General features: G+C 28.9%; 1 protein-coding gene across 1 annotated transcript in view; it reads left to right on the top strand.

The window, feature by feature from the left end:
• LOC142328776 (dehydrogenase/reductase SDR family member 12-like) overlaps nucleotides 1–15,681 on the top strand; it is a 42,802-nt gene that overhangs the window by 19,454 nt on the left and 7,667 nt on the right. The window contains exons 3-4 of the mRNA XM_075372802.1: nucleotides 11,587–11,682; nucleotides 14,291–14,415. Coding sequence (XP_075228917.1) covers nucleotides 11,587–11,682; nucleotides 14,291–14,415 — 221 coding nt within the window. The remainder of the gene's footprint in view (nucleotides 1–11,586; nucleotides 11,683–14,290; nucleotides 14,416–15,681) is intronic.

Raw genomic sequence — 15,681 nt, forward strand, 5'->3', positions numbered from 1 at the left:
AGCCCACAAGAGATGCTGATACACATGGTCATCAAGAATAAATAGAGAAAGATACCAGATAGATTACTTTATGATAGAACACAGGTATAGAAATTGTTTAAAAAATTCAAAAGTGTATCCATAATCGGATCATAATCTTGTGGTGGGAGAGTTACAGATGATGATGAAAAGAGTGAACAAAGGAAAAAGAGTAGAGAGGTTAAATAAGTTGGTACTGAACGATGGAGACAAAAGGGAAAGGCTAAAGGAGAATTATTTAGTAAATAGAGAGAGAAGGGAAGAGGACACAGAACCAAACACGAGATGGGTATATATATGAAGGAAGATCTAATAAATGCCATCAAAGATGCTGGGGGTAAAAAGCAAACCAAGAGGATAAAGAAAGAATGGGTTACAGAGGTGATGCTGGATAAAATGGATGAGAGAAGAAATTGGAAGAAGGTCAGAACAGAAGAGGGTAAAAAGATGTACAGGAGACTAAATAATGAATTAAGAAGAGAGATCGGTGTGAAGATATTCAGAAATTGGAGAGGGTAGGAAAGTTTGAAGAGATGTATAGAGTAGTTATGGAACTTGTATTTAAAAAGGGAAAAAGTAAAACTAGAATGGAAATAGTGACAGAAGATGAATCAGAAGTATGTGAGGAGGAGAAAGTTTTATTACATTATGGAGGAAGAGGTAGAAAAAGCCTTAAAGGAAATGAAGAACAGAAAAGCATGTGGATTCAATGAAGCTGAGCTATGGAAAGGTTAGGGGAAAGGGGAATTAGGGATATCACAAGCCTGTGTAATTTGATATATGAGAGTGGTGACTGGCTGGAAGTTTTCGTGACTACTATTATGGTCCCAGTTGAAAAGAAGAGTAATACATTGAAATGTGAGGAATATAGGACCATTAGCCTTATATCGCATGCAGCTAAGATACTACTAAGAGTGTTGAATGGGAGACTATGGAAGACTAGAGAGATCAATTGGGGAAGAGCAGTTTGGTTTTAGAAGGGGGAAGGGAACAAGGGATGCAATAGGGTTAGTAAGAGTGATCGGAGAAAGATATATTGAAAAGCAAAGTGGTCTTCATAGATCTGGAGAAGGCATTTGACAGGGTGGTATGGGATAAATTGCTGAGAATCTTAAAGGAAAAAGGAGTCGCTTGGAGGGAAAGGAGATTAATAAGAAATCTGTACTTGTCAGAAGGTAAAAATAAAGATTGGGAATGAGTTATCGGAGGAAAGCAGACTTGGCAGAGGGGTACGGCAGGGATGTTGGATGTCAACACATGTAACAGATTTTTGTTCAACTGTTACCTAGAAGCGATAATTGAAAAGAGTCTAACTGGTAATAAAGGTGTAAATATTAGTGGAAGGAGGATAGAGTGCGTTAGGTTCCCTGATGACATGGCAGTGTTGGCAGAGAGTGAATGCATGATGAATGAAATGTTGAGAAGAATAAATCAAACCTGCGAGGAGTATGGGATGAAGATAAATACAAAGAAGACAAAAAAAAGCATGATAATTAGCAAATCAACCAAAAGGGCAACGAATAGGATTGGGGGACTATTACGAAGGGAGAGGAAAAAATTGGAGGCCTTTGAAATGTAGGTTTGGAGGAGGATGGAGAAGATCAACTGGACGGAGCGAATTTGGAATGAGGAGGTGCTTCGTAGAGTGGGAAAAGAGAGGGCAATTATTGAAATAATAAAAAGAAAAAATGCAGTTGGTTGGGACGCTGAGACATGACTGCTGGTGGTGGCATTGAAAGGATTTATAACAGGGAGGAAAGCAAGAGGTCGGAGACGAATGAAAATGATAGACAATATGAAAAGGGAAGGAAGTTACTATAAAATGAAACGGATGGCACAGAATCCAGCAGAATGGAGGGCAACCATGTGAAAACCTGCCTTTGGGCAGAACACTTACTTAGTTATGTATGAGTCAAATAACAAAGGAGATTATCACAAATTAATGGATTGTGAAAAGTACATGTAATGGTTACAGGAGAAGTCTGCTCCCAACTTGCACCTCCATCAGTTGTACTAGATAACACATCATATCTCAACATTCTGCTACAAGAGCAGCCAAATTCTAACTCTTTAAAAAGTGGTGTGATAAAATGGTTTGCCAAACAACTAATTATTAATTATTCTCCTGCTATGACAAGACCAGATTATGTATTCTAAATTACACAAAGAAAATCAAAAGAAATTTCAGATGACATTTTCAAAAATTATGGTCACACAGTTCCATGGTTGCCACCTTATCACCCTGACTTAAATTTCATTAATATGATTTGGAGTCAAGTGAAAGGGCAAGCAGCTCAAAGAAATGCAACTTTTAACATGTCAGACATTCTTAAGTTAGCTGAAGAGGAATTTCATAAAGTGTCTGAAGCTGAGTGGAGCAAAGTCTGCGAGAATGTTGTTAATGTTAAAAAAAATACATTGAAGATGGACATTTATATGATGTGCATATTGACAATTTTGTGATACATGTGAATTCAGAATCGGACCCAAGCTCTTTAGAATCTACTGACGACAGCAACTTCAGAATATGCAAGCTACAGCAATAAAGTGAGTAAAAAAAATAATTATTTAAAGTACTTTAAAACAATAATGGTACTTATGTATTAACGCCACCGCAGCTACAGCTTTATTTAAAAACAAAGTAGTCAATCGGATTTCGGTAGAAAATGAGCCGATATAGAGTTTAACATTAATAAATTAATATTTATTTTATAAATATAATTTAACCAAACTTAACCTATGCTCGCTTCGCTCGCTAATTTGATTATTTAAATAATAAATAATTGCAATAATTACTAAATTTATTAAATAAATACTCAAAAAATTATGGTGTTAATTAGTCAAGGTTAGCGAGCGAAGCGAGCATAGGTTAAGTTTGGTTAAATTATATTTATAAAATAAATAAATATAAATAACCATTTATATTCAGTTTTGAATCTGTCTCGGCCCATTTTCCACCGAAATCTGATTGACTACTTCGTTTTTAAATAAAGCTGTAGCTGCGGTGTCGTTAATACGTAAGTATCATAATAATATTAATTGGGAACTAAATTAGTTTTAATTAAATAGCATCGTATGTATTTCTGGTTATAAATATTATCTATATTAAACTGACAGTGTTTTCAGTCAGCCTAGTACTGTGCCAAATGTTTGCTGAATGCTAGTAGTTTTTTTGTGCCAACTTACATCCTGATAGTTCTAGCAGAAACTGGATGCTTAATGCACTTATGTGGCATTTTTATTAAAAAGTTCATTACAATACATTCATGAACTTGTATTACAAAATTTTATACACACATTAATGTCCATTGACTTTACAAAGAAAAATGAAATAACAGATTGGTAGGAAAAGTAGTTGCACCACTAAATGTTGCACACACACAAGAGCTTGCACTTGACTGATGTAGTTGAGATTTTTCTTAGCCAACATGATACATTGTTTATTGTTTACAGAATTATATCCAGCAATGAGTCACCAAAACAAAATTCTACACGCTGCGCCATGTGTAATGGGTGACATAATTAAATTTATAAAAAAAAATTTGATATGAATCATAAAAAAAGCCGTTTCAAGTAGATCACTCAAGTTAAATAAATATTGGTTGTAGTTCTCATGATTCTCATGTTATTTATTATGGAATAAGGACCATAGCAACCTAAAATAAATTTGTTATATTATTATAATCCCAAAACAGAAGAAACTTGCCTAAATAGCAACAGTTCACAGTTGCTTAAATTGTAATGGTGCACTTTGTGGATGTGGGGTTTAAATAATTTTGAGAAGTTTGGTAGCTTCTTAAAGTTTGGGGGATATTTTTTACCCTTTCTTAGCAATGAATTGTTTTTTATTCATTGCCGACTCAAAGTCATTCCATATTGTTATTTGGCTTACAGACTGATTTAGTTTTATTGTTTTATTGAAAATTATTTTATGCATGTTTATCATTTGTAATCATTTTAATTATTGTGTAAACAATACTATATATTTAATTTTTTATGGCTGTTTAACAGTTCAAATAAATTATAATTTATTTAGCAACTTAACTAATGCAATAATTAAAATAAGTAATGCATTGAATTTGAATTGTTCATGCACTTGTAAAAGATGGACAACTCCAAAAAAAATTTTAACTTTCATATTTGGAATCAGTGCCCAAAATTATATAACATTCACCAGATATTGGCCATAACAAAATCATTGTTGACCAGTGTTATTGTAAAAATTGAATGTTTAGAAATTTTCAAAGGAAGTTAACTTGAATGAATTATATTCAACAATTAATGAATTCATTTCCTCTTAGAATGGGTTAGTATTATTTGTATTATGTATTATATTACTGTCGCAAATATGATTTTGTGTTGCATGTTATAGTTCTATTTTTTGCTTCTTTGAAATTTTTAACTGATTTTCTTGTTACAAATAATCATTTTAACATACGTATACACATGTTTTGTCTGGAAATCAGTTGGAATGGTTATTGCTGAACATATTGCTGAAATATATTACCTGTGAAACATTAAACTGCACTTTAGAGATTAAAATTACTATAAATTAAAATGTTGAGTAGTATAGTGTTGAAGTCTTTTGAGAAAGCTTCATTTACATACTAATGGTAAATACTATTATATATATACTATACTATACTATACTATATTATTATATATATAGATCCAATAATAAATGTTCCACAATTTCCAACATATGTAAGGCACTCTGAATAATTGAGTCTGTGAATTAAGGTAAAATATCAGTGGTCAAAGCTATATTAAATGAATCATTTCAAATAGATCATTCAAGATAAATTTTGCTTGTAGTTCCCATGATATTGTTATTTACTACGGGATAAGGACCATAGCAACCTAAACCATTTAAAATAAATTGGATATATTTATCATTTTAAATTGGATATATAATCACACAACAGAAGAAACTATTATCTAAATAGCAACAATTCACAGTTGCTTAAATTGTAATGGTGCACTTTGTGTGGGGTTTAAACAATTTTGAGAATTTTGGTACCTTTAAAGTTTTTAGGGATATTTTTTATCCTTTCTTAGCAATGAATTGGTTTTTATTTATTGCAGGCTCAAAGTCATTCCGTTTTGTTATCTGGCTTATGGAATGATTAAATTTAATTGAAAATTATTTTATGCATGAAATCCCATCTGATGTTAAGGGTAAAATATAAATGTAACATTTTTCAACGTTTCCTTATGCCTCAACATAAAGAGCAGTTTATTAGTTGGTTCATATGTCTGTTGAAGTAGTAGGAAATAGCCTAGTGTTTTTAATTGTTTGTGTTTGTGATACGGTGTGATGTGTGTGGCAAAACTAAAAATCCAAAAATCATTATTTTACTGTTCAGCAATATGCATAATTTACAATAACAATGATGATGATTTTTTAGTTCCTATTTCTAAGAATCTGATTTTTTTTTAATTTAAAAATTTGTTCACTGTTTATCATTTAAAATTTTTTCAGACAAGATTCATGTTGTATCTTATGATTCACATACTAGGATCTTTTCTATGTATAGTTGTGGCTTGTAGTTTATAAATTTTTCTTTTATGAAATCTATAATCTGCTGTGCATTTAATTCTATTTTTAAGCTTTTTTCCTTTATTTGAAGCACATTCGAATTAAAGATTATTCTTTTATTAATTTATGGCTTTGTAGTCTTATAGCACCGAGATTATTGTATTTTTTTTATTGTTATTACTTTTCAATTTATTCATACTCAGTAAAAATTTGTTATAGCACCGAGATTACTGTATTTTTTTTATTGTTATTACTTTTCAATTTATTCATACTCACTAAAAATTTGTTCACTGTTTATCATTTAAAATTTTTTCAGACAAGATTCATGTTGTATCTTATGATTCACATACTAGGATCTTTTCTATGTATAGTTGTGGCTTGTAGTTTATAAATTTTTCTTTTATGAAATCTATAATCTGCTGTGCATTTAATTCTATTTTTAAGCTTTTTTCCTTTATTTGAAGCACATTCGAATTAAAGATTATTCTTTTATTAATTTATGGCTTTGTAGTCTTATAGCACCGAGATTACTGTATTTTTTTTATTGTTATTACTTTTCAATTTATTCATACTCAGTTCATATTTGGTATTACATATATATTTGGTATCACAATTTTTATTACATATTTTTATCTATTCGTATATGTGTTTTATTTATTTCTTACTTATTGCTTTCAGTGTTTATTTTTTAAATAAAAATATTGTTACTATATGAGTCATATACAGTAGATTCCAGATAATCGGACCACTTTGTGACTGGGGCTAAAGGGCCCTATTAAGTGATATTAACGAAAAATGAAGAGCTGTGCACAAACAGGATATGCGGGTGTATTCTAATTATTAAACTCAAATTAGCAATTTACTGTTCAGAATTTTATTTCTAATATTATTTTTACATGAACAATACTATAAATTACAACATAATAAAAATTTAAATACTCTACCGTACAGTATGTGTTTATTAAAATACAATACATTATTTACTGTCCTTTTACATTGCATAGCTACATATAAAAACAAGCCTATTACATTTAAAAAAAATTACTGTTCTAGTACAATGTATTACTAAATAGTTTTTGTAATCTCGTATAAATTAAAAAAAAAAAAACAAAATTAATAAAACAAAACAATTGATAAGCAAAATAGAGGTACAAAATACAATCATGGTTACTACTTATGATCAATAAAATAAAAAAGTACTTTAATGCTTTTTACTTGTTTAAACTTTTCAAAAAAAGTTTTTTATTTTTCTTTGTGGTCTCCCTTTTAACACTTGTGATTCTACTAACTTCAAACAGACTCATTGTTCTTCTAGTGGGCTTCCTTCACTGTCTTCTTGTATAAAATATTGCTGAAGTTCATAAATGAATTTTTTTGCATCTTATGTAGATGCGCATTTGACATCAGGCTTCTCTTCATCTTCTTCAGACTCATCCAGTTGTTGAGTACCAGTAATGTTGGTAATTATTTCCTCATCACCGGTTTCATTCTCATCATAGCATTGTATTTTTTCGTCTATTTGAAAACTCTTCAAAATTTTGAACTTGGTGCTGCAAAAACACGTAATCATTGTCATCAGCATCGATTGTTTCACTATCATCGTCGGCTTTGACTTTTAAACCACTTTTGGCTAAGCAATTTCTAGTGCTACTTTTCACTTCATCCCAACTATTGGCTATGAACTGAATTGCATCAAATTTACAGATGCACTTTAGTTGTAGCCTAGGAAGTCATCTTTAGCTGCAGCTAAGGAATCTTTAGCTACATATTTAGCATAGCCATATTTCCTTCATTTCTTGTAAATTTCTAAAAATTTTTCTTGTAAACTGTAGCTTATTAGTTTACTGCAGTAAATAAATTTTAAGTTTTTTTATTATTCCCATGTCAAGCAGTTGAATTAAACTTGAATTCGTTGACATAAACTCAGTTTGAATGTTTTGCAAATCTACATTAGGATGGACATCACAGTTATCAATAAACAAGCAAGTATTTCTTGATTTTTTTTGTAACTTGTTGTCCCAAGCACTCAGCCAATCACGAAAAATTAGACTTGTCATCCAGGTTTTTTTTTATTGAAGTGCACAGGTAAATTCTCCATTCTAAACCACTTAAAACATTGTGATTTACCTGCTTTACCAATAATAAGAAGTTTTAATTTGTCATCGCAGACATATTTGAGCAACAAAGCACAGAGGATTAAATTATCAATCGATTTGGTTTTTTGAGCCAGATAATGCAATGTGTTTGTAACAGAGAAACCCATCCAGCATAGAGCGATAAAACAGGCCCATTTTGTCTACATTGTAAATATCATTGGGTGAATATTTCTTCATTATTTCAGGAAGTTTAGAACTCAGTATTGGCGCTTGCCTTTTCACCGTGAACTTTTCTAAATTTTATTTCACATCTTCATTTCCAACGCAACAACCAATCATCGTTGCTTTGAAATCACAGTGTCCCAATTACGTTGCAAGCTCTTCTGGTTTTTGTTTTAGTATAGGACTACTGACACTTAACTCCTCGAATAGTAATGGTAGAAAACCATTCATTTAAAACTTTCTCAACGAGTTCACGTTTTCTTTTTTGAGAAGTTCCGTCTCCTTCATTTGTTAGGCCATTCACTGCAAAGAGTTTCTTGTTGCTGTAAAATCTGAGCTATTGTATTGATGCTCCCAGAAGTTCTGCAAGTTTACAGTGATCAGTGTTTTGTGGCTAACTTTTACTTTTGTCTAACAAAGCAATCCTTTCTTCCAATGTCGTGTCTTTACACGGCATTGTGGCGAATTGGATAAATTATGAACCGACTTTTAACTAAACTAACACTTCAGAGTAAAAAAATAAAAGTGATTAAAAATAATTATGGAAGAACGATAACAACAGCACTGTACACAATGAACACCGGACTCGTAATGAAGAAAGTAAAAACATTTGCTTCATCATAACTGCATGTGTCATCTGTATCACCACCAGTGATAGAAGGAAGTTACCTCCCTCAATACAACATTCAGCAACAGTCAAGCAATTTAAATTACTAATAAAATTGTGATATTTTAGAAGTAAAAGAAAGAAATGAACGAGCTAATGGGCTTTAAAAGCGGCATTTTGGACTTTTAAGCCAGTGTAATTTTACATGAATTATACCAATATATTTCTGTTTTAAACAAAAATGCCCCAATTTTTAATGGCTGTCCTGAATAACCGGTGGTCCTATTAATCGGAGTCCACTGTATTTAATTTTTTTTTTAAATTCTGTTTTCTAAAATGTCATTTAGGATTGTCATAAGAAATTAAATATATTTTTGTTTGATGTGGAAGGGATTATCCATCTTCCAGGTTAACTAAGTTTTTTACAAGAAATTAATGAGAATTAAATTTGTAATTTAATGCATAAGTAATAATGTGATAGATAAAAAAACAGTTATCAGGCTGTTAATGAGAAATAAATCGATTAATTATATAACATCAAATTTACATACTGAGATGTGAAGTTTGATTATTGAACTGTTTAAGAAACTAAAAATTGTAATAAATTAAAAGTTATACTATCTGTAGTTATTTATATATATGTTAGATAGAAAGATTTAGAATAAATCTGTAAACAATGAAAATTCAGCTTAATACTCTTTCTTTTCAAGAACTTTTAACAGGAAAGTCATTTATATCAAAATTGTTAGATGTTTTGTACATGACAACTATTAAGTCTTTCATTTTTGCTGAAGGTCTAATATTTTTTGTAAGAAAACGTGTTTCATTTTATAAATAAAAGAAAGAAGTTCAATACAACCTCTTCTTCCATGTAACAGTCAGTATTTTATCTTATTGTAAACTATTAAACATGAAAGCATTTTTATTATAATATTGATTTATTCCTTTCATAATTAAACACATAATCAAATTAGAATTAAAAATTTTCAAAATCTTAATATTTTGAGCACAACAGTTGTCTGTTACTTATTTAGTAATTTTCATCACATGTGACTTAGACAAGTGTATCTGTTTGGCAGACATCACTGTAAATATAGATACAGAATTTCAGCTGTATGTAAATAACAAAAGTAGAGGCTTACATATTTATTCTTAGCATTCAACAATTTTTTATATATATCCAGATATTTTTGTTTTTTACCCTAAATGTTTTAAGAGAACATTTAGTTTAAAAAAAAAAAGAGTAAGAAGAAAACCATATGATTTCTGATAATAGGGAGTGTAGTCTTTGAATGAAGCTACAGATCCTTAAAAAAAACTACAAATTTTTTTAAACCTTTTTCCTATTTAAATGGATGGATATTATTGCAAAATGTGGTATGAATGAAAATTAAACTTGTAAAATCTAATTTCATTTACTATATACTCTTTGCAAGAGCTTATGATACCGTGATAAAGTAGTTATATATATATATATATATACATAGATAGTAATTTTTTTCCTTTTTAATACCAGTCTCCAAAAATTCAGTTTAAATATTCTATTTATATTACACTTTAAGTTTTGTTCACATATTAATTTACTTGTTAAGTTTTTTAATGTTATTTTTATTAGTATTTTATTATGTTTCTATCAAATGATGTTTTTGTTTTGAATAACAATTAATATTCTTATAGAATACCAATATTTATTCATTTATATTTAAAATCATTTTCATTTGTACCAAAACTATTTAGTGTTTGAAAACCTGTTTTATTTGTTAATCCCATGTAATACATTTATAAGAATTTTAACTTTTTGTCATGGTGAAAGTGGCATCTGCCCTCAGCCATTTTCTTTACTTTAAACATGACATACCTTGTGTTACTAACTCAATTGGGATGATCATTTGATATTTCATGAAAATTGTTACTCCATTCTAAAGGTATTAGGCACTAATAATATATAGGGACCCTCTTCCTAGCAATTCAGATAATAATGACTTAATAATTACTATTTTTTTAAAGATATTGTTGTTTTGTAACTGCTTAAATTATTAGGATTTACAGGTTATCTTTAATTGATGAGTTACTTCTACTTCTAGAAGTTTATATCATGACCATTTCCTGGGCAAGATGGTAAACTACCTGATCTACCATGATGTTTGACCTCATTTACCACCCACTCCTTTTCCTTATCTTAACCCCTTTCTCGTAATAATTAATGCTGTGGATGTAAATTTTAAGGGTGTCATATATTGAAGAGCTAGTGTGTACTTGGTATCTGATGGGATGACTGCCTATGAATGAATTCTTTTTCCTTGGCTGCATGACAAACCTAATGGTTAAAATGCATCGAGTATTGCTGAGCCTCTTAAATACACTCCCAGTAACCAATACATTATGATCAGGATGATGTACCATCATTTTATTAATCATTGTAATAGTTGTAACATTTTCTGTCTAATAGTTTAAATACATAAACTATTAGCCAGAAATATATATTTTTTGTGTTTTTTTTTCTTTTAATTTAATGATTTTTTTTAAATTTTATTTTTATAATTTTTTTTTTGGTCTTTAATCATGCTACCTCACAGCTTTCTGTAAGTACGTTTAGAGTTAGGTTGTGCCTCCACCCTTTCTGATTAATTATTCTTTAAACAGTGTCATTGATATTGAACTGCAATACAAATGTATACCAGTTAACACATTAACTCAGTTTCAACTAATAGTTATATTTTCTTTAATTGTCAATGCATATGGCTCCTGCAGCAACAGAATACAAATGGTTGATGGTATCTGTCCAGTTATCCAACAATCATGTATGCTCGTTATATCATGTATAAACTTATTTTTCATAGTCGTTTCTGCTTCTCAAATTGTATAAAACATTTGTTTTACTAATATATATATAATAGTAATACTGTAACTTATAATAATCCTAGTTCAAATTCAGTTATATTAAAATTACCTTTATCTGGGGGTTTGAATCCCTTCTTAACTTACTGCTGTTGGAGTTAACTTAATGACACTATCTTAGGAATAGTTAACTTTAGAGTGGACGAGACAAAATACCGTAACTTTTAATTTAACTCAAATTTTAATTTATTTTTTTTGTTTCTTAGGATATTCATCTCCATCTAGTTGATTTATCACATTCGCGTGATGTATTCAGATTTGCACATGAATTCAGAGAGCAGTTTGGTAAATTAGATGTTTTGGTAAGATAATTCAGTAATTACCACTTATTAATGTATAATTTTTGCTGTTACTTTGTTAAGTTACATAATCTGAATCAGCCTAAAATTGTAAAATTACATAATCTTAATCAGCCTCTCTTGTGACAGTGACACATGTATATCATAAGTAGGCTGAATCTTGGTTAGAAAAATACCTCTCAAGTCAGTTTTCTTATAAAGCATTGCAAGGGATACTTTTTATTTTTGAAAATGTTCTATGTCTTCCATCAGGTCATCTAAAACCACCACTGGTTATGGAATCTAACCAACAGTTACTGATATAGATTGCTTGAGTTTAAATTTAAGCAATTATTAATGAATTTGTGTAATAAAATTACTGTGTTAAAACATTTTAACTGAATCTTTTGTTTGTTAGATTTTTTGTTTATTTTGAATACATTTTATTTTCTATTAAATAAAAATTAAAGTTAATATACAAAAAATCACTTACCAACAATTAAATTGGAAGCATTCAAGCGCTTTCATAATTAAATTACACCTTCAGGAACTCTCATATTCTTCCTATTTGTAATATTAACTAATATTACAAATAGGTAACTAATATTACCACTAATCCTGTCAGTTTGGTGGTCTCAAGTGTTGTATTAAAATGTATGTGGATCAGTTTGGCCAACATAATCTATTACTGCTATTTAATACCTGCTTGTATAAAAGATCAGGACGTTAACGTTGTTGACATAATTTTGTAACATATGACGACCAACTGTTATGTTTTAAACAAATATCATAATTTTATAATTTACATGTAAAGTTTTAATTAATATTACAAATAGGAAGAATATGAGAGTTCCTGAAGATGTAATTTAATTTTAAAAGCGCTTGAACGCTTAAATTCAATTGTTGGTAAGCGGTTTTTTTTATATTAACTTTAATTATATACTTATACCAACAGGCCATGCTTAACAAAATTATTAAATGAAAATTATTTCTGTCTTGAATTTTTGGACAGTAAATTTCTATTCTTAAAAAATTGATGCAATTTTAGAATATATTAGAAAATAGAGTATTGTTTCAGATAAATAATAATTTGTAAAGAATGTTATGTGTATCCTTTTTATAACATCTACCTAACATGTGACTACATGTTATAGATCCTTGAATTTTGAAATTTTCTGTATAGTCAAATTCTCTAGTAATTACACCCCAGTTTTTATTTTTACATTTGTGTATGTGTTATGTGCACTTTTAAATGAAATCATTTGTAAGTAGAATAAGCCAAAATGACTTATATCGGAAAACATCATTATTTGTTCATGTAATAAGGTTAGAGAAATCTTCTTGTTATATAATTATATTTTTGTCCTTTGTTAATAAATTTGTCTATATATTGTGTTGAACTATACAAACCGAATTAGTTATACATCTACCACTCATTACTACTATAAATCATAGGTATAATTTTTCAAGTATACTTTTGAGAATTTTGTGTTTAGTACACTATCAGTTAAATTCAGATATGGTGTTATCATGTTAATCTCTTGTTTGTATAATGCAGTTATGTTACTGTCTACTAAATTACTTTTAAAAAAGTATTATATTATTTTTTTTTTTGTTAGTGCATATATATTTTTAGAGTTTGTTATTTAAAACAAAACTTTTTAAGGCCTACCCGTTAATAATTTTTGAATCAAAATTTATTAACTATCTTCAATAAAATTTGGGATGTATCTGTTAAAAAAAAAACTATTCTTTCCTAAACAGGCTTATTTTTATTACTTTTTTTATTTTGTAGAGGTTCCCTCTGATGGTCCTGTTGTAAATTTCCTGTTATAACTTTTGTAGGAAATTTTTATGTAAAAAATTACTTTCTTCACATGTACAATTTTGTGATATTTTTCCCCATCATTTTATTAAATGTTGGATTAGTATGCCTTAATGATATACACATCTGATAATGATATTCATACTATTTTTACACAAGTACTGAAGAAAATTAGTCAGGAAACTTTGATTAAAAAACTAATAATACATATTGTTGCATTCTGCAGAGTTATTGATTATTCTTGGTACCAATCTGTTTAAATTGTTCTCTGCATTTGTTTTCTTATTTTTATCAAGCCCAAGCTTCTTGCTGCTGTTTTCTTTTAAATAGCATTTCTTAATATCGGTATAAATTTTTTTGTAGGACTGTCCTGATTCTTAGATAAGAAATAACTTGTAAAATAAAATAAATTATAAAAAAAAAATTTCAAACAAATGACCAAAAACTAATATTTTTTCAATCTTCCAGTTTTTACCTTTTTAAAGTTTGTATCAAAGTAAAAATTAATAAGTTGATGGTAGTTGTTTGCTTATAATTTGGCATTGATTTCTAAAAGTAGAAATTTAAACAATTGCATGAATATCGTTTTCTAGTATGGTTTTGTTTGAAACTGATTCTATTTATTTATTTTTATTTTTTTAAAGTTTGTTTTATATTTCCAAACATAATAATAGCTGACAGAAGATACTTTTTTAAAGTATCACGATAAACCAACAATTTTAGTTAAAAAAATGTTCATTTTTTTCTGTAGATGACATATTTAAAGAAGTGTGTTATTTTATGTAATGTTTTGCCTTGTTTCTTTAGATACATAATGCTGGTTCTATGGTAATTAACAGATATGTGGATCCAGATGGTGTTGAAAAAAATTTTGCTGTCAATGTATTAGCACCTCATATACTCACCAGACAACTGATTCCACTTTTACATAAGTATGTTAAGTTGTTTATAAATTTATTATATTTTAAATAAAATGAAAATGTAAATCTATAATAACATTAAATTTTTGTTTTCTATAAAATTAAAAGTATATTATTAGATGAATAGATAAAATTAGTGTTAAAACTAGATAATTTTCAAATTTATGGGCTAAAGTTGAAAGATGAACCAGATATTGTATTCTTATCAAGGAGTTATAGGATAATTAACACAAAATTAAAAAAATGGGAGTGCATGAGTAGGAACTAGTAGGAATAAATAAGAATATAGTCAGCAGTTTATTATTACAAGCAATGCGTAGAAAGAATTTTTCACTAAGGAATTTTTTAATGAAGCCTACTACTGTAATGCATATTTTTATGGCATCCTTTTCAATAGGGATTATTTTTATGTATATATTTATGTGTTTAAATAATTATAAGTATTATCTCAGTTACAGTTACTTTTAATGGTGTCATGAAATTTTGTAATTTGCCAAAAATGCCAAGTGTTTTTCAAGTTTGAACCCAAAACCTTCTAGATGAAAGACAGAGATGTTATCCCTCTGTTGTGGGAGGTCAGGATGAAAGTATGAAGAGATAGAAAAGATATGAAGAAGACCTGATCAAATAAAGACCTGAATAATGAGAGACTGGAATGGCATAGTAGAAGGACAAGAATTATGTAGTGGGTAGAAAAAGATTTTAAAACCAAAAATTATGGACTACAAAATGAGTTTGAATTGAGACCTTAATGTTAGTAATAATGAAGTGTAAGTTTAAGTTTTAGAAGTAAAAGATAAATATGAAAACATTGAGATGTAATACAGACAGGCCAAAAGAGAGTATGTTCTATAATTTAAATGAATTATAGTTTATATTTAGAATTTACTCTAAAAGAAGATTCATTCAACAACGACTGAATAAAGTTGAAAAACTAAATAAAGGAGAAGGAAAGACATCAGGTATTAGAAAAGATGGCTGTCCCAAGTCATCTTTTCTGGAGGATAAGGAAGCTACATATCCCTAGGTAGATATCTAAATATTAGGCAGATTGACTTTTTATACTGAATATGATAAAAATATATCAGATGTAATATCTGATATCAATCTCCCTTTCCATATTCAGTTTAAAAAATCAACCTGCCTAATATTAGATATCTACCTGATAATACATTAAAATTATAAATAAATTACCTTATTTTTCTGCATAGTTTCCGTCAACAGAAATACATTTTCTCCACCTGATAGGTAGCTTCCTGATCCCCATCAAAAATCAAG

The sequence above is a fragment of the Lycorma delicatula genome, chromosome 8, assembly GCF_047948215.1.
Source record: "Lycorma delicatula isolate Av1 chromosome 8, ASM4794821v1, whole genome shotgun sequence".
Classification (NCBI taxonomy): Eukaryota; Metazoa; Arthropoda; class Insecta; order Hemiptera; family Fulgoridae; genus Lycorma; species Lycorma delicatula.